At 46.9% G+C, this 18,551-nt stretch overlaps 1 protein-coding gene across 2 annotated transcripts in view; it reads left to right on the plus strand.

The window, feature by feature from the left end:
- The first annotated feature begins 10,541 nt into the window (after positions 1-10,541).
- galnt13 (UDP-N-acetyl-alpha-D-galactosamine:polypeptide N-acetylgalactosaminyltransferase 13) overlaps positions 10,542-18,551 on the plus strand; it is a 29,388-nt gene continuing 21,378 nt past the window's right edge. For both annotated transcript variants that reach the window (XM_056289673.1, XM_056289674.1), the window contains exon 1: positions 10,542-10,683. In XM_056289673.1, coding sequence (XP_056145648.1) covers positions 10,542-10,683 — 142 coding nt within the window. The remainder of the gene's footprint in view (positions 10,684-18,551) is intronic.

The following is an 18,551-nucleotide window of genomic DNA, read 5'->3' on the forward strand; positions in this document are numbered from 1 at the left end:
AGCTGTTATGTCTGCACACATCAGAAATGCTGCTGTATAGTAGCTGTTATGTCTGCACACATCAGAAATGCTGCTGTATAGTAGCTGTTATGTCTGCACACATCACCAGTGCTGCTGTGTAGTAGCTGTTATGTCTGCACACATCAGAAATGCTGCTGTATAGTAGCTGTTATGTCTGTACACATCACCAGTGCTGCTGTGTAGTAGCTGTTATGTCTGCACACATCACCAGTGCTGCTGTGTAGTAGCTGTTATGTCTGCACACATCACCAGTGCTGCTGCATAGTAGCTGTTATGTCTGCACACATCACCAGTGCTGCTGTGTAGTAGCTGTTATGTCTGCACACATCACCAGTGCTGCTGTATAGTAGCTGTTATGTCTGCACACATCACCAGTGCTGCTGTGTAGTAGCTGTTATGTCTGCACACATCACCAGTGCTGCTGTGTAGCTGTTATGTCTGCACACATCACCAGTGCTGCTGTGTAGCTGTTATGTCTGCACACATCACCAGTGCTGCTGTATAGTAGCAGTTATGTCTGCACACATCACCAGTGCTGCTGTGTAGTAGCTGTTATGTCTGCACACATCACCAGTGCTGCTGTATAGTAGCTGTTATGTCTGCACACATCACCAGTGCTGCTGTGTAGCTGTTATGTCTGCACACATCACCAGTGCTGCTGTGTAGCTGTTATGTCTGCACACATCACCAGTGCTGCTGTGTAGTAGCTGTTATGTCTGCACACATCAGAAATGCTGCTGTATAGTAGCTGTTATGTCTGTACACATCACCAGTGCTGCTGTGTAGTAGCTGTTATGTCTGCACACATCACCAGTGCTGCTGTGTAGTAGCTGTTATGTCTGCACACATCACCAGTGCTGCTGCATAGTAGCTGTTATGTCTGCACACATCACCAGTGCTGCTGTGTAGTAACTGTTATGTCTGCACACATCACCAGTGCTGCTGTATAGTAGCTGTTATGTCTGCACACATCACCAGTGCTGCTGTATAGTAGCTGTTATGTCTGCACACATCACCAGTGCTGCTGTATAGTAGCTGTTATGTCTGCACACATCACCAGTGCTGCTGCATAGTAGCTGTTATGTCTGCACACATCACCAGTGCTGCTGTATAGTAGCTGTTATGTCTGCACACATCACCAGTGCTGCTGTATAGTAGCTGTTATGTCTGCACACATCACCAGTGCTGCTGTGTAGCTGTTATGTCTGCACACATCACCAGTGCTGCTGTGTAGCTGTTATGTCTGCACACATCACCAGTGCTGCTGTATAGTAGCAGTTATGTCTGCACACATCACCAGTGCTGCTGTGTAGTAGCTGTTATGTCTGCACACATCACCAGTGCTGCTGTATAGTAGCTGTTATGTCTGCACACATCACCAGTGCTGCTGTGTAGCTGTTATGTCTGCACACATCACCAGTGCTGCTGTGTAGCTGTTATGTCTGCACACATCACCAGTGCTGCTGTATAGTAGCTGTTATGTCTGCACACATCACCAGTGCTGCTGTATAGTAGCAGTTATGTCTGCACACATCACCAGTGCTGTGTAGTAGCTGTTATGTCTGCACACATCACCAGTGCTGTGTAGTAGCTGTTATGTCTGCACACATCACCAGTGCTGTGTAGTAGCTGTTATGTCTGCACACATCACCAGTGCTGCTGTATAGTAGCTGTTATGTCTGCACACATCACCAGTGCTGCTGTGTAGTAGCTGTTATGTCTGCACACATCACCAGTGCTGCTGCATAGTAGCTGTTATGTCTGCACACATCACCAGTGCTGCTGTGTAGTAGCTGTTATGTCTGCACACATCACCAGTGCTGCTGCATAGTAGCTGTTATGTCTGCACACATCACCAGTGCTGCTGTGTAGTAACTGTTATGTCTGCACACATCAACAGTGCTGCTGTATAGTAGCTGTTATGTCTGCACACATCACCAGTGCTGCTGCATAGTAGCTGTTATGTCTGCACACATCACCAGTGCTGCTGTGTAGTAGCTGTTATGTCTGCACACATCACCAGTGCTGCTGTATAGTAGCTGTTATGTCTGCACACATCACCAGTGCTGCTGTATAGTAGCTGTTATGTCTGCACACATCACCAGTGCTGCTGTGTAGCTGTTATGTCTGCACACATCACCAGTGCTGCTGTGTAGCTGTTATGTCTGCACACATCACCAGTGCTGCTGTATAGTAGCAGTTATGTCTGCACACATCACCAGTGCTGCTGTGTAGTAGCTGTTATGTCTGCACACATCACCAGTGCTGCTGTATAGTAGCTGTTATGTCTGCACACATCACCAGTGCTGCTGTGTAGCTGTTATGTCTGCACACATCACCAGTGCTGCTGTGTAGCTGTTATGTCTGCACACATCACCAGTGCTGCTGTATAGTAGCTGTTATGTCTGCACACATCACCAGTGCTGCTGTATAGTAGCAGTTATGTCTGCACACATCACCAGTGCTGTGTAGTAGCTGTTATGTCTGCACACATCACCAGTGCTGTGTAGTAGCTGTTATGTCTGCACACATCACCAGTGCTGTGTAGTAGCTGTTATGTCTGCACACATCACCAGTGCTGCTGTATAGTAGCTGTTATGTCTGCACACATCACCAGTGCTGCTGTGTAGTAGCTGTTATGTCTGCACACATCACCAGTGCTGCTGTATAGTAGCTGTTATGTCTGCACACATCACCAGTGCTGCTGTGTAGTAGCTGTTATGTCTGCACACATCACCAGTGCTGCTGTGTAGTAGCTGTTATGTCTGCACACATCACCAGTGCTGCTGTATAGTAGCTGTTATGTCTGCACACATCACCAGTGCTGCTGTGTAGTAGCTGTTATGTCTGCACACATCACCAGTGCTGCTGTATAGTAGCTGTTATGTCTGCACACATCACCAGTGCTGCTGTATAGTAGCTGTTATGTCTGCACACATCACCAGTGCTGTATAGTAGCTGTTATGTCTGCACACATCACCAGTGCTGCTGTGTAGTAGCTGTTATGTCTGCACACATCACCAGTGCTGCTGTATAGTAGCTGTTATGTCTGCACACATCACCAGTGCTGCTGTATAGTAGCTGTTATGTCTGCACACATCACCAGTGCTGTGTAGTAGCTGTTATGTCTGCACACATCACCAGTGCTGTATAGTAGCTGTTATGTCTGCACACATCACCAGTGCTGCTGTGTAGTAGCTGTTATGTCTGCACACATCACCAGTGCTGCTGTGTAGTAGCTGTTATGTCTGCACACATCACCAGTGCTGCTGTGTAGCTGTTATGTCTGCACACATCACCAGTGCTGCTGTGTAGTAGCTGTTATGTCTGCACACATCACCAGTGCTGCTGTGTAGTAGCTGTTATGTCTGCACACATCACCAGTGCTGCTGTATAGTAGCTGTTATGTCTGCACACATCACCAGTGCTGCTTTGTAGTAGCTGTTATGTCTGCACACATCACCAGTGCTGCTGCATAGTAGCTGTTATGTCTGCACACATCACCAGTGCTGCTGTATAGTAGCTGTTATGTCTGCACACATCACCAGTGCTGCTGTATGGTAGCTGTTATGTCTGCACACATCACCAGTGCTGTATAGTAGCTGTTATGTCTGCACACATCACCAGTGCTGCTGTGTAGCTGTTATGTCTGCACACATCACCAGTGCTGCTGTGTAGCTGTTATGTCTGCACACATCACCAGTGCTGCTGTATAGTAGCTGTTATGTCTGCACACATCACCAGTGCTGCTGTATGGTAGCTGTTATGTCTGCACACATCACCAGTGCTGCTGTGTAGTAGCTGTTATGTCTGCACACATCACCAGTGCTGCTGTGTAGCTGTTATGTCTGCACACATCACCAGTGCTGCTGTATAGTAGCTGTTATGTCTGCACACATCACCGGTGCTGCTGTGTAGCTGTTATGTCTGCACACATCACCAGTGCTGCTGTATAGTAGCTGTTATGTCTGCACACATCACCAGTGCTGCTGTATAGTAGCTGTTATGTCTGCACACATCACCAGTGCTGCTGTATAGTAGCTGTTATGTCTGCACACATCACCAGTGCTGCTGTGTAGTAGCTGTTATGTCTGCACACATCACCAGTGCTGCTGCATAGTAGCTGTTATGTCTGCACACATCACCAGTGCTGCTGTATAGTAGCTGTTATGTCTGCACACATCACCAGTGCTGCTGTATGGTAGCTGTTATGTCTGCACACATCACCAGTGCTGCTGTGTAGCTGTTATGTCTGCACACATCACCAGTGCTGCTGTGTAGTAGCTGTTATGTCTGCACACATCACCAGTGCTGCTGTGTAGTAGCTGTTATGTCTGCACACATCACCAGTGCTGCTGTGTAGTAGCTGTTATGTCTGCACACATCACCAGTGCTGCTGTATGGTAGCTGTTATGTCTGCACACATCACCAGTGCTGTATAGTAGCTGTTATGTCTGCACACATCACCAGTGCTGCTGTATAGTAGCTGTTATGTCTGCACACATCACCAGTGCTGCTGTATAGTAGCTGTTATGTCTGCACACATCACCAGTGCTGCTGTATAGTAGCTGTTATGTCTGCACACATCACCAGTGCTGCTGTGTAGCTGTTATGTCTGCACACATCACCAGTGCTGCTGTGTAGCTGTTATGTCTGCACACATCACCAGTGCTGCTGTGTAGTAGCTGTTATGTCTGCACACATCACCAGTGCTGCTGTGTAGTAGCTGTTATGTCTGCACACATCACCAGTGCTGTGTAGTAGCTGTTATGTCTGCACACATCACCAGTGCTGTATAGTAGCTGTTATGTCTGCACACATCACCAGTGCTGCTGTGTAGCTGTTATGTCTGCACACATCACCAGTGCTGCTGTATAGTAGCTGTTATGTCTGCACACATCACCAGTGCTGCTGTGTAGCTGTTATGTCTGCACACATCACCAGTGCTGCTGTATAGTAGCTGTTATGTCTGCACACATCACCAGTGCTGCTGTGTAGCTGTTATGTCTGCACACATCACCAGTGCTGCTGTGTAGTAGCTGTTATGTCTGCACACATCACCAGTGCTGCTGTATAGTAGCTGTTATGTCTGCACACATCACCAGTACTGCTGTATAGTAGCTGTTATGTCTGCACACATCACCAGTACTGCTGTATAGTAGCTGTTATGTCTGCACACATCACCAGTGCTGCTGTGTAGTAGCTGTTATGTCTGCACACATCACCAGTGCTGTTGTGTAGCTGTTATGTCTGCACACATCACCAGTACTGCTGTATAGTAGCTGTTATGTCTGCACACATCACCAGTGCTGTTGTGTAGCTGTTATGTCTGCACACATCACCAGTGCTGCTGTGTAGCTGTTATGTCTGCACACATCACCAGTGCTGTTGTGTAGCTGTTATGTCTGCACACATCACCAGTGCTGCTGTGTAGCTGTTATGTCTGCACACATCACCAGTGCTGTTGTGTAGTAGCTGTTATGTCTGCACACATCACCAGTGCTGCTGTGTAGCTATTATGACTGCACACATCACCAGTGCTGCTGTATAGTAGCTGTTATGACTGCACACATCACCAGTGCTGTTGTGTAGCTGATATGTCTGCACACATCACCAGTACTGCTGTATAGTAGCTGTTATGTCTGCACACATCACCAGTGCTGTTGTGTAGCTGTTATGTCTGCACACATCACCAGTGCTGCTGTGTAGCTGTTATGTCTGCACACATCACCAGTGCTGTTGTGTAGCTGTTATGTCTGCACACATCACCAGTGCTGCTGTGTAGCTGTTATGTCTGCACACATCACCAGTGCTGTTGTGTAGTAGCTGTTATGTCTGCACACATCACCAGTGCTGCTGTGTAGCTATTATGACTGCACACATCACCAGTGCTGCTGTATAGTAGCTGTTATGACTGCACACATCACCAGTGCTGTTGTGTAGCAGCATGCAGTATGTATTTGCATGTTCTTACTTGTTTCGTAAGTGTGAAAACCAACGGGGACAACTCAAGGGCTCCAGTCAACGTTTCAAACCACGTTTCGACTGCACCACTCGAGACAACCAGGGAAAACACCCCTCATACACTTTAGCACCAGTAACGCATGTTCGTGTGCACCCAGAAGACTGTGTGTGTGTGTGTGTGTGTGTGTGTGTGTGTGTGTGTGTGTGTGTGTGTGTGTGTGTGTGTGTGTGTGCGCGTGTGTGTGTGTGTGTGTGTGTGTGTGTGTGTGTGTGTGCGTGTGTGTGTGTCTTGTATTGCTTCATGTTGGCTTCCCTGGGAGCTTTACTGGCGTCAATACAAATGTGGTGGTTCTCAATTAAAACACGCCGGGTTAAGTTAGGTTAGCGCTTATGCAAGGCGGGGGCGGGGGTGGGGGTGGGGGTGGGGGTGCTGTTGTCTTTTCAGCTGCAGCAGAATGCCTACATTTACCGGCTGCCAGGGAAGATCCCCTTCAAGAGGATTTGGTGATGGACAGGCCTGGCGACCAATCACGGATGAGAAAACAGGTACTTGGTTGCGGGCATGTTGGTGGCGGTGTGAGGTGGTGCCAGAGGAGTACGTGGTCGCGGTGGCGCCGCGGTACGTGCAGTGCGGTGTCGGAGAGCAGGTGCGCACCTTGACACGTCTTCCTGCGCACCGACCACACACCGGACGGGAGAAGGAGGCACCATGCGCAACCCGTCCAGCGGCAGTGTGCGTGACGGGGCGACTGCAACACAACCAGGAGCAAGTGGTACCGGGGACTCCGAGCGAGGCGTCATGCGGGCGGTAACGGCTCCGTGGCGGCGTGGCGTGTGTTAAGATGAGCCGCGGGTGTCGTGGGGAGAAGCGCGGGTGTCGTGGGGAGAGCCGCGGCTGCAGGACTGGCGTGTTCGGTTTGATTCGGCCATTAGCGGCGGTTCGGGTCATGAGTGTGGTTCAACACGTTGCCCGTGGAGGGGCTCGCTGATCACCGGTCATTTCTGTAAGTAAAAAGACCCCCATTGTACACCCGACGCCATGCACGTGTCACATCTAGCTTAATTCTCGTTGCACGCGCTCGTCCGTTGTTGCCGATGCTAATTACGAGTCGTGTGTGATGAGTACGGTTGTACATTTCGTCTTAGAGGCTTAAAGCAGCAAATGACAGAGTCGGTGTATAACTGCACATCAGGTGACGTAGCTGGTGGCCCCGTGCGTCTTGTCCCTTTGACACCTCCACCTATTACACGAGCGCAGTGAGCGTGACTGATAATATCACGTCCACGTGCACCTTCCTTTGGAGAGGCGGACGCAGGAAGGGTTAACCTCCAGCGCTGCTGACCAAGCCCTGCCACCAATCCTGCAGCGCTGCACCGCGGTGATGGTCTGTAAGAGGATCAGCGCTTCCGTGCACCCTGCTAATCGCCTCCTGTCCCCGGTCGCAGGTTTGAATCCTTTGACTCGATCGCTGGAAAAGCCCAGAGAGAGAGAGGTCTGGTCTCCCTCTGAGGTGCCCTCGAGCAAGGCACTCAGCTCGGCAGTCGCTCCCGTGGAGCTGGGTGACGTGCCGACTCAGCCGTCATGGTTGTCTCGCGGAATGAGTAGAGGGCAGCGTGCATGCCCGCACAACCAATCACTGGCGTCTGCGAGAAGGCTGCGCTCCCACGTTCACCTTTGGGCAGGCTGCAGCGCTCCCTCCCAACGCTGTCATGTCACACACTGTCGAGTCTGGTCCAGCTGCAAGACCAAGTGCCGGTTTGAGCAGGCAGTAAGTGCTGTGCACCGTAACGCAGCGGAGTGGCTATTCTGATGGACCGCTTCGGCCTCCTGGCGAATAAAGGGTGCTGGCTGAGCAACTTAATCCACGTGGCTGAGGGACAACTAGTCAATGACTTGGTGTAGTTACGGCTTGTGTTGGTGTGTTCAGTGACATAGGTGGCTCCTGATGGATAGAGGGGAAGACAGGAAGTACCATCTATATGTAGAAGACAGATGGACTAATGACCCAGAGGACTTCAGAGGAGACTGCGAGCAGTGCACAGCACGCCGCCTGTAGCGTGGTCGGTGGCACCCACCCCAAACACGCCTCTGGCACGCCAAGCAGATGGTCAGAGATTCACGACCAGACTGCTGGGAGGTGAGGCGAGATGCTGTGTACGGTGTGTAACTTCAGCCACACTCCTGCACCTCAGTTCTTTATCAAACACACGCTCTGCATCATGCAGGCCTCAGAAGGCGGGCTATGTGCCTTTGTGCCTGGCTAAACTTGCCAAGACCCTTTCTTGTGGACAGAAAAGCACCCGTTTAAAAGCTGTTTCAGCTTGTTTTTGAGCCGCCATTCCTCGCTGCGAGTCGCGTCGGAGCCCACGAGCCGTGGTCAGAGGACTGCCTGTGTGTGACCTTCCGCTGGGCTGCGATCCCGAGCTCTTGATACGGGTGGACAGAGGCAGCCGCTCGTCTGAGTGAGAGGACAGCTCGCCCAGGGCAGTGGTGTCGGTGCGTGTGATGGACATGTAGACGGGCTGCAGGCAGGACGGGGAGTGTGGGGTGTAAACTGTCACTGTGCTGAGAGACGGGTAAGGAAACGAGACTGTCAGATTTCCCCCAGGGGAGGCAAATGGTATCGTCCACGAAGGATCTGTCTGCTGAGCTGTTCTACACATGCATGTGCATAAGCTCACACGCACACACACACGCACACACACACACACACACACACACACACACACGCACGCACGCACGCACGCACGCACGCACGCACACACACACATGCTGCTGACTGCATGTACATCACATAGTTTAAATATTTTAACCTTTTTCATTATCTGAAAATGTCAAACTGCATTTTCTAACAGTTCAATTCCGATTATACTCTTTATCCTTTTCTTTTTTGCACGGCAGCCCAGTGGTTAGCCCTGTTGCCTCACAGCAAGAAGGTCCTGGGTTCAAATCCCAGGCCGTCCCAGGTCCTTTCTGTGTGTGTGTGTGTGGGGGGGGGGGGGTTGCATGTTGTCCCCGTGTCCGCGTGGGTTTCCTCCCACCATCAACAAGACATGCGTGTTAGGGTTAATACTCTTTTTTTGGACCCCCCCCCCTTTTTCTCCCCAACTGTACTTGGCCAAGTACCCCACTCTCCGAGCCGTCCCGGTCTCTGCTCCACCCCCTCTGCTGATCCAGGAGGGCTGCAGACTACCACATGCCTCCTCCCATAATACATGTGGAGTCACCAGCCGCTTCTTTTCACCTGACAGTGAGGAGTTTCACCAGGGGGACATAGCGCGTGGGAGGATCACGCTATCGCCCCCCAAGTTCCCCCTCCCTCCCTGAACAGGTGCCCCGACCGACCAGAGGAGGCGCTAGTGCAGCGACCAGCACACATACCCACATCCGACTTCCCATCCACAGACACAGCCAATTGTGTCTGTAGGGGCGCCCGACCAAGCCGGAGGTAATACAGGGATTCGAACCAGTGATCACCATGTTGGTAGGCAACGGAATAGACCACTACACTCCCCAGATGCCCCATGGTTAAATCTCCTGCCTGTGCTCCTGAGCAAGGCAATGGAAAGAAGAACTGGAGGTGGCCCCTGCTCCTATACCACAGGGTGGTTACATGCAGACAACACATTTCATTGTAGGAATACCATGTGGACTGAAGTGGCCTTCATTCATCCAAATCTTTTCAGTTATCCAGAGGTTTTCCCCCACAATAACATAATTTTAGTGTAGTTAAAATCACCTTTGATAGTTTCTCTTCATCTGAAATTTAAAAAGCATACATTTTATGTCACTGAATTGACTGTTTCCTATGAATTAATTTCTTCTTTTCCCCTCAAATCCAATCCGTCATCGACCATGAAGAGTGGGACGGTGTGAAAACCCCTCACCACGCAATAGTGCCATGGCTGAACTCTCTGCGAAGGAACGTTTCTTTCATTAACAAATGAAAACACTGCTTGTGTAAAAAGACCTATGAATTACAAGTAAACACATCCAGGAAGTTGACTGCCAATCCATTTTACCGTAAATTAATGTGTCATTCCTCACAGCTATGAAGTGACGAAGTCAATTACCTTCCAAATTCATAATCTATTCTCCAAAATAGACCTTAAACGTTATCTGTAATTAATAGTCTTCAATCTGTAACTGTTAAACTAGAACGGCTGTACCAACACCCGCCTGGTTATCAATTGTCTTACTTATTCTCACTCATTCTAACTTGATGCTGCTCAATAATCCAGGTAAGAAGATCAAAGAAGGTTGAGTCAGTTCATGTGGATACAACAACGTTGATACACGTTGTATCCACATGAACTGACTCAACCTTCTTTGATCTTCTTCATTATATTTCCTATATTTAGTGTGTATCTTGTCTCGACAGTGGGATGATGCCGCTCTGCAGGACATCTTCCATCGTCCCCCTGCTGCCTCCCCCCGTCTCCACCATTCATACGCCTCATCAGCAGATGGTGCGCTCCTGAGCACTCACTACCTACCTTCCTGTCCGCCTGCCTGCCTGCCTGCCCGCCTTGCTGGCTGACTTCCCAGGGAGGTGATGCGGCGCTTTGTCTACTGCAAGGTGGTTTTGACCACCTCGTTAGTGTGGGTGCTGGTGGACGTATTCTTGCTCCTCTACTTCAGTGAATGTAACAAATGTGACGACAGGAAGGACCGGTCGCTGCTGCCTGCCCTCAGAGGTGAGTCCTCGCCGATGCAATTTCACCTTTCACCTGCACAGCAGACAGAGATTTATCGCTAAGAAATTACCTCAACTCAAGTTGGGCCGCTTCTGTGTCCCTTATGGCCACCAAAACACACTAGGTTGCAGAGAGTTTTCTGATATACTCAAATCGACGCGTAAAGCTTTGGTTTCAACGTCCACTTCAAAGGACATAGAAAAACCCAGGATCTGACTCGCAGGGACACGCGACCTTACCTGCAGCCGTGTGCTGTCCTTCTTTAGCATACATCTTCTTACTTGGCCTCTGAAAGTAAGCAGGTTTCCACTGGGCTTGCTAAGCTGCTTTCAAGGTTACAATCGAGGCAGAAACTTCCCAGAGAGGCCTGCAGCAACCCAGCTGCTAAGTTTACCCTGGTTAGCATGACAAGAGTTTCTACAATGTGTTACGGGGGAGTTGCCTGATGCTTTTAAATCAGTTTAAATATGCTGATTATCTGGATGCATGAAGAGTGTGCGTCTGGGTAATTTCACAATACTGATCATGTCACTGCAATATGAACGTGATGAAATAGTGAATTAAGACCCAAGTGTCATTCTGACCCCCAAAATAGAAGTTTTGGTTAATCTCAGTCTGTCACAGATTCACTCCCTCATTCTTTTCTGGAATCGATTAAGATCCTCTCGATTATAATTATTTAAGGACCTTATTAGCAGCGGCCTTGTCCATTAAGCCAGACCCTTAAGCTAGACTGCTGTAGTTATTATGCAATGATAGCTCGTGTGGTGAAAGACATAATATTCTCTTTGCATCTGATCAAGTCAACTCAACCTGTAATTCAGCGCAGCATCCGAGCCGTGTTGTGACCACAGACACCTCGATGCATACTAATCTGAAAAAGCATTAAAATCACCATGACATAAATATGAGACCTTCATAAGCCTACTGGTTGTGTCTATTGAGTCACTCTATTTCCACTCCATTACACCCAATTTGGATAATGGACCAGTGATCCTAGTTTATTTATCACCAGGTTGATGAATGCCCCTTTTCTTCAAGAATATTTGCCTTAAATTCAAAATAAAAACGGTTATGCGTCATCCTTATTCAATGCTGTAAATGGGAACAAATTTTCACGACACTTCAAGGTAAACTGTTGTCAGGTGGCATCTTATTGTGTGGAATGCAGGAATTCAGCAGTCTGTACAACTTTCTTCATGGTCTAGACAAATAATTGATTTGATACATCAATTATGTATAGGCCCATGTGATCAAAAGATCTGGGCTACCGCATAAATATTCTGTCCATCAGTCAACATATATACAACTAGAAACTGCCTCACAGAAAGAAGGTCCTGGGTTCGAACCCCGGCGTTGTCCAACCTTGGGGGTCATCCCAGGTCGTCCGCTGTGTGGAGTTTGCATGTTCTCCCCGTGTCTGCGGTGGGTTTTGTCCGGGTGCTCCAGTTTCCTCCACCATCAAAAAAAACAAACAACAAGCATGTTGGGGTTAATACTCCTGTCCGTGCCCTTGAGCAAGGCAGTGGGAATAGACCTGGAGTTGGTCCCCGGGCGCAGCATGAAGGCGGCAGCCCATTGCTTCTAGCTACACAGACCGCAGCTAGGGTGGGTTAATTTGCAGCAAATGAATTTCCCCAAGGGAAATATAAAAAATATGAATAAATAAAGAAAACTTAAATTTTTTTAGTACAAACAGGAGCCACATGCTTTTGGATACTGTCATTGAGAATATCAAATATACACAACTAAGGACTCACATACACTCCCTCATGTTGAAATAGGGGTTCCCAGTTGTCCCGTGCGAGTGAATGTACGTATGTATTGGTGTTAGGGACTTGACCACGACGACTAGGAGCAGGTCTGCCTCTGGAACAAGTAGGGTGTCAAGTGTCTTGCTTAAAGACACTTAAGCAGAACAGATACTTGCCGTTATAGGTTTAACTATGCAAGCATTAAAATGAGCAACCACGAAAGCATTCGTGATTTGGAATTTGGTAGTTTAGCTGTCATCCTAAATACGACTGCCACTGATAGAAAGCTTTAAGTCAGGACATTTGTTTGCATCTAAATCTCCAAGATTTAAGAATGTGAAAAAGGATTTATCTTACGGCAAAGCTGTAGTTCTTGGCAGGCTGAATATACCTGCAATGCTGAATTGATGTGAAAACTAGAACAATCATCATGGGAACGTTTGCAGCACTGTCATCGATAACACCACCGGAGCAACGCTGCAAGCAACAGGGTGGGCACTAAATTCTCAAGAAACGGAGAGATGCGGTGGATTATTGATGTTCTCTCACCGGTTACTGAGCCGGCAACTTCAAGAAAGATTTCTAAAATGCAGCAGTTGGAATTAGATAAACCAGATCTGCCAGATGTATCTCCTCTCTGTGAGCATGGCTGGCTTTGTTTTCTTTCAACGAGCACAATTTGACACGAAAGGACTGAGCTGATGAGGATTTGACACCTTTTCCCTGAACATCTCCACCACTAAATCTTTTAGTGGCTTTTGGAATGTTTCCAAAATCCACGTTTGGTTGTCGAGAGTAAAATAATGTTACAGGCCTGGGAAGTGTGGCTATGACAGCTTTACGATGCCGGGATCCTTTTCAGCCCCGCAAAGAGCTACAAAGAGCTTGTGAGTACAACGCCCAGAGACGTGAGGCCTTGTCGAATTTCATCTCGCCTGTACCTTACCCAGCTGGCAATGGATCATAGCCATCACAAATGGCTCACGAGCAGGAACTCATCAGTAGTTTCAGAAAAGAATCCTTTTTAAATGTGCTTTAATCCCAGCTTCATTTGGTTGTGCCGGTGCCTTCGCTTATCTGCAAGGCGTGGTAGTATCATACAGACACTCATGTATCCTGTCACGGGTGAAGATGTGCAACACATGCAGCAGTTTCACCCTAACAGTTGTCCTCATATTGATTTAACTGCGATACCGAGGGCTCGTGTTACTGTTGAGACGGTGAAGGGAGCTAAGGTGAGGAGATCAGTCACAACACGGCTCTTGGAAACTCAATATCTGCCGCGTGTCACAGAATCCGATCCATGCTGCGTGCCGCTTTTCAGGTTACAAAGTAACTTACCTCAGACTATGAATTATTTAGATTCAGTAGTGAATAAACTATATCTGACCCCTTAATACAAAACATTTCAAAAAAAATCGACATTTTGTGGTGACTCTTACCACTACAGACGTACCATTTAAATAGAGAAACGCCTAATCTTGATTTGAACCTCTTTTTTCTTTTTCCTTTGTGCAAGCGCTGACCTGAGTGGTGGGCATACCGAAGGGTGTCTCTTGAAATGCGGGTTAATGTAAACAGTGGAGCAGCTAACACGGCCCCGCTGGATGCTCGTGCCTGGCATCCTCTGGTGCTGCGCCCCGCAGGAGCTTCTCTGATACAGGAGGCCTTGCCAGCTGGGTCAGGCTGGCAGGCCAACAAACAGAGAGCAGAACAAGATTGAAAGGCTCCGGATGGAAGAGAGAAAAAGACAGTTGATGAGGCCTGAAAAGAGAGCTTGTAACTCTGCACTGCAGCGCAGACTTTTTCTGTGAAATAAATTTAGCATGAAAATAGCTGGAGGTGAGTGTTGGAAGCCAAGGAATGGGAAGCCGATAACAGAACTCGAGCGGCGTCTAGCTCAACGGCGACTACCACCTGGATTGGGCCTTTCACCCCGTCTTGATGAGTGTAATTCCCAGACTTGCAAGCGGGAATAAATGAGGTCAGGCAACATTTTAAACATTTGAACTTTTTATCTCGGAAGACTTTTAAATAAAAAAGCGTGATATTGGAAGGGGCACACACTCTAAGTCTGAAGGGAATGTGGTTGAGAAATCCATATTCGCCCCTTTGATGCTGAAACTGAAAGAGCAACAGAATCTGCATGGTGCAACGGCACATAAACGAAGATCACGCATAAACCTAATTAATTAGCAGTTTATTTGAATGCGTACAGTTTTCCGGCTAATTGATCTTATTCAAAGAGGCTGCAAATTAAGGCACCCCTAATCTCGTCGCTGGAAAATATAGCAACTTCAGACAAAATTGCTTTCAAGTCAGGGTTGCCGGCTCAACCATTAGCAAACTCGGCTCATTGCATTTTACATATACATTGCAATACTTCCTACTCAAAAATGTGCATGATTATAAGATGCTGCAATATGTTTTGTCTTATGATCATAAAGCAGTTTAGTTACAGCATCTGTAATAATGCCCTACAGCCCTGCTGCATTTTGTCCAACTGAGTATCTCCCCCGGACTGAGATGGACTCAGTTCTACGATCCTGTGGGTACGGACAAGCGACTGAAATGAAAACAGTTTAGCTAGATGGCTGGAGACGCTGGATGACTGAGCCGGCTGTACATGGCACAGGAAGCTGGAAAGCTGGGCTGACGGCTCTCTGTTGTTGTTCAACACAAAGCGTTTCAAAGTGATAATATAGTATACCAGAGGAGTCGGTACCTGTGTGAAGAGGAACCTTTTCACGGTAATGGCTCACAGGGTGGGTGAAGTCGATGGCTGGCCCTCAGCACAAAGCCACTGTTTTCCTCCCACATGACTGTGGTCATCATTTATAATGAATGCTCGTTGTCAAGAGGTCAATACGTGTTTACTGGGCCAAGAACACCGGGGAAACTTGTTTTCCAAGGCTGGCCTTATCTGTACTGGTTTATAAGCTTTCTACCTGACCTTGACTGTGTATATTATTTTAAAAATGGGCAATTCTGACGAGCGTGGGGTTGGGAAGAAAGAACACAATATGCAGTATTTGCTCTGAAAATGGCGGACGATGTTTTTATGTGCGAGTGCACACTGCCTACACGTTAAAGCTGTGTGCGTCGTCATACAAAATTACTAAAAAACAATGTTATAAATAATGACACACACAAAAAAAGCCTTGAAATCTACATCACTGTGCTACCTTTTAAAGGGTAAAAAAATCTACATAATTGCGAATTATTAAACAACATCATAAATTATTACAAAAAGCACTGAAATTACAATGAGAAAACGTAATTGCTCTATAAAGCACATTACTAACACGAAGCAGGACATCAAGCTGCTTTTTTTTTTGCCAAGAGTGGGATTTGGTTTTTGTTTGGTTTGTTTTTGGTGACCTGGATTTATTTTCCTGTTCCAACCTTATAAAAATGGATCAATGAGGGCTGCAACATGAAGAAAAAGACTTAACACTAAAAATGTCCATAAAGAAGTTGAATTATTGACACTCACTAAAAACAGCTATGTAGGCCATTGGATCCAGCAGCTCCCTTTAAACTATCAAGACATACATAAAAGAAAACAACCTCACAACAAACCCCACAGTGAGTAACAGGTCTCTCCTCCCCTGAAAGAATATTCTATCATATGTGAACAACAAAGGCTCAAAAAGTATGTCGGGTTTCCTTGTTTGTACTTTTGCCTGTTACGTATTGGGGCTTCTGGTGAGGGCTTCTTCCTACTTTCCACGCTACTTTTGCTTGACATTTTGCCAAACAGAACCACAGCAAGGCAGTAAGCAGGGAATGACAGCTCCCGCTTCCTTCTTATCTCCAGACCTGAGGACGCTCCCCTGCATTTTGGTGCAGCCAGCAAGGACGTTTTTCTTTTCAAAAATAATCAAATAAACTGTTTGCTGTAGTTTTTCTCATTTTCACGATTGTTCCGCATGGAATTCAGCAGTAGTCCTTCACAGGCTGGCAAGGAGTGGCCATGGACGATTTCTTAAATCACTATTTCATAAAGCTATATCTACTCAATAGAAATGAGGACTATGACATTGACATGATAAAGATGGTTTGCGGGTTGGTTTTTTTTGTCTGTTTTTCATTTACATTTAGCACTTTCATCCCAGAGAAGCACCCTCCACAGGCTGCTGCATGAAATATTGGAATTTTCTGGAAAATGCATGGTCATTTAATGACCCATGCCTATAGATTGATGGATTGGAGAGGCTGATAAGAGCATGCATTTGATGGGCAGTGTGTCCCATAATCCTACTCATCTTGGTAGCCAAACCCAGCAGTTTTAAGCAAGGTTCTAAGCCAATGTCCTAATGGAGAGCATCAGCAGTGGAGAAAAGAGCGGGATCAGTTGAGGCTAACGGTCCAACAGACACTAACCTATTGCCACCAAGGGTAATAGGGAATCCTCTTAACCTGGAGCCATATACCTAATGTACCTACCTTTTGTGAAAATCATTGCCTCGAGAGATTAAACCGGTGTGAGGTTGTTTACCTTGGAAGATGGAAGCCGTCTCTGTGCAGCAGTAAAACCAGGAGTGGTGGTGTTTCTGCAGGCATAGTGCGATACGTTGAGCTGAGTAGATTGCAGGGGGGTTGCCATCGTTTCAGGAGTGGGACAGAATATCTAGGAACAAGATCGGTTTGTTACGGCTTCATAAGCTCATTTGTTATCATTCGATTTCTACTCAAACACAATGAACAGGAGATGCTATAGGAGATGCTATGCTGACTAGCTTGGTCTAGTCAGAAAGGCACGAACTGAGGAAGCCTCTTGGATGGGAGGCGAAACGTCTTCACGGATATATACCAAGTCCAGCTGCACTTGATTCACCTCCTTTCGATAACCATGACCTGGATGAATGAGAACATTCACAGACGAGATGCTATAGGATTTATCACACCTTTTTTTATATTGGTGCCTCCTTTAAAACTGTATATACTGTATGTGCATACTCGTGTGTATTCAAGTATATATTACTATTCAGCTTACCAGTGAAGACCTAGTCTGTTCCACATAATGTAATATCAAATAGAATAAAATATTTTTTGCAGCCCATGTACCAAACTTGGTTCCAATAAATAGGCTTATCCGTTGACTCAGGAATTAGAGTGCAGGGAGAAGGCTCCTTCAGTTTTATTTGGCTCGATAACACAAGTCTAAATGTTTTATTTACAGAGTCCACTCATAAGGAAAAGAGTGTTGCTGAGCAAAAACCAAAAAAAAGGCTCTCATTTCAGCGATCAGGCTAACAACATGATACTCATGACCATGATCAATGCCAATGAAAAACCCAGACAGGCAATCAATGAATGACGCAGCTGCCATTACAACAGTGTACAGGAAATTCTAATCACATGGTGTGGCCAACGTTTATCGTCCGTTAAAAGTCTACATTTTGTGTTTTAATAGGATTTGGTTTGGCCAAAACAAAAAAAGCACGGGGGACAAATTTTGGTTAGGAAAAGTAGATCGGTCATGTCCCTCATGTCCCCCCCATGCCCACTACACCTATGGCTAAACGTACAGGAGATGGTTGTTTTTTTCTTTCTTTTTTTTTTCTGGATTTAGATCTCTTTACTGACATACAGTTGAAATTTTGCAATAAAATACAATAAGGAAAAATAAGCTACAGCAACAAAAACCAACAACCACTTCAACAACGTGACAATTTGCTTTAAGCTATGCACAAACTGAATTTGGAAATTATATTCTGATCATGTGGTTTTTGCTAGAATTAAGTATGGCCACATCCTGATTTCTTTGCATAATGCGTTTTTTTAGGGAGTTGCTCCTTATCTGATGCAACAACGGATGTTGTATTGCTGTAAAGCCCATTGAGGCAAATTTGTAATTTGTGATATTGGACTGTACAAATAACACTGACTTGAGTTTGGATGGATGCAGCTCCGTCATGCTCCCCTGCGCTGTGTAAATGTCAGAATGTGCTGAGCCTCACCTCAACCCGAAAGCGTGCCCACAATGTCCAGTGTTTGATGATGTGGGGATGCTATCACAGTGGCCTGATGCCATCCTTCTTTGTTGTGAATGCACACTGTCTCTACATCAAGGTTCACTTCGTAGGATTTCATCTTGTATTCATTTCC

Source organism: Lampris incognitus, chromosome 11, assembly GCF_029633865.1.
Source record: "Lampris incognitus isolate fLamInc1 chromosome 11, fLamInc1.hap2, whole genome shotgun sequence".
NCBI classification, from domain to species: domain Eukaryota; kingdom Metazoa; phylum Chordata; class Actinopteri; order Lampriformes; family Lampridae; genus Lampris; species Lampris incognitus.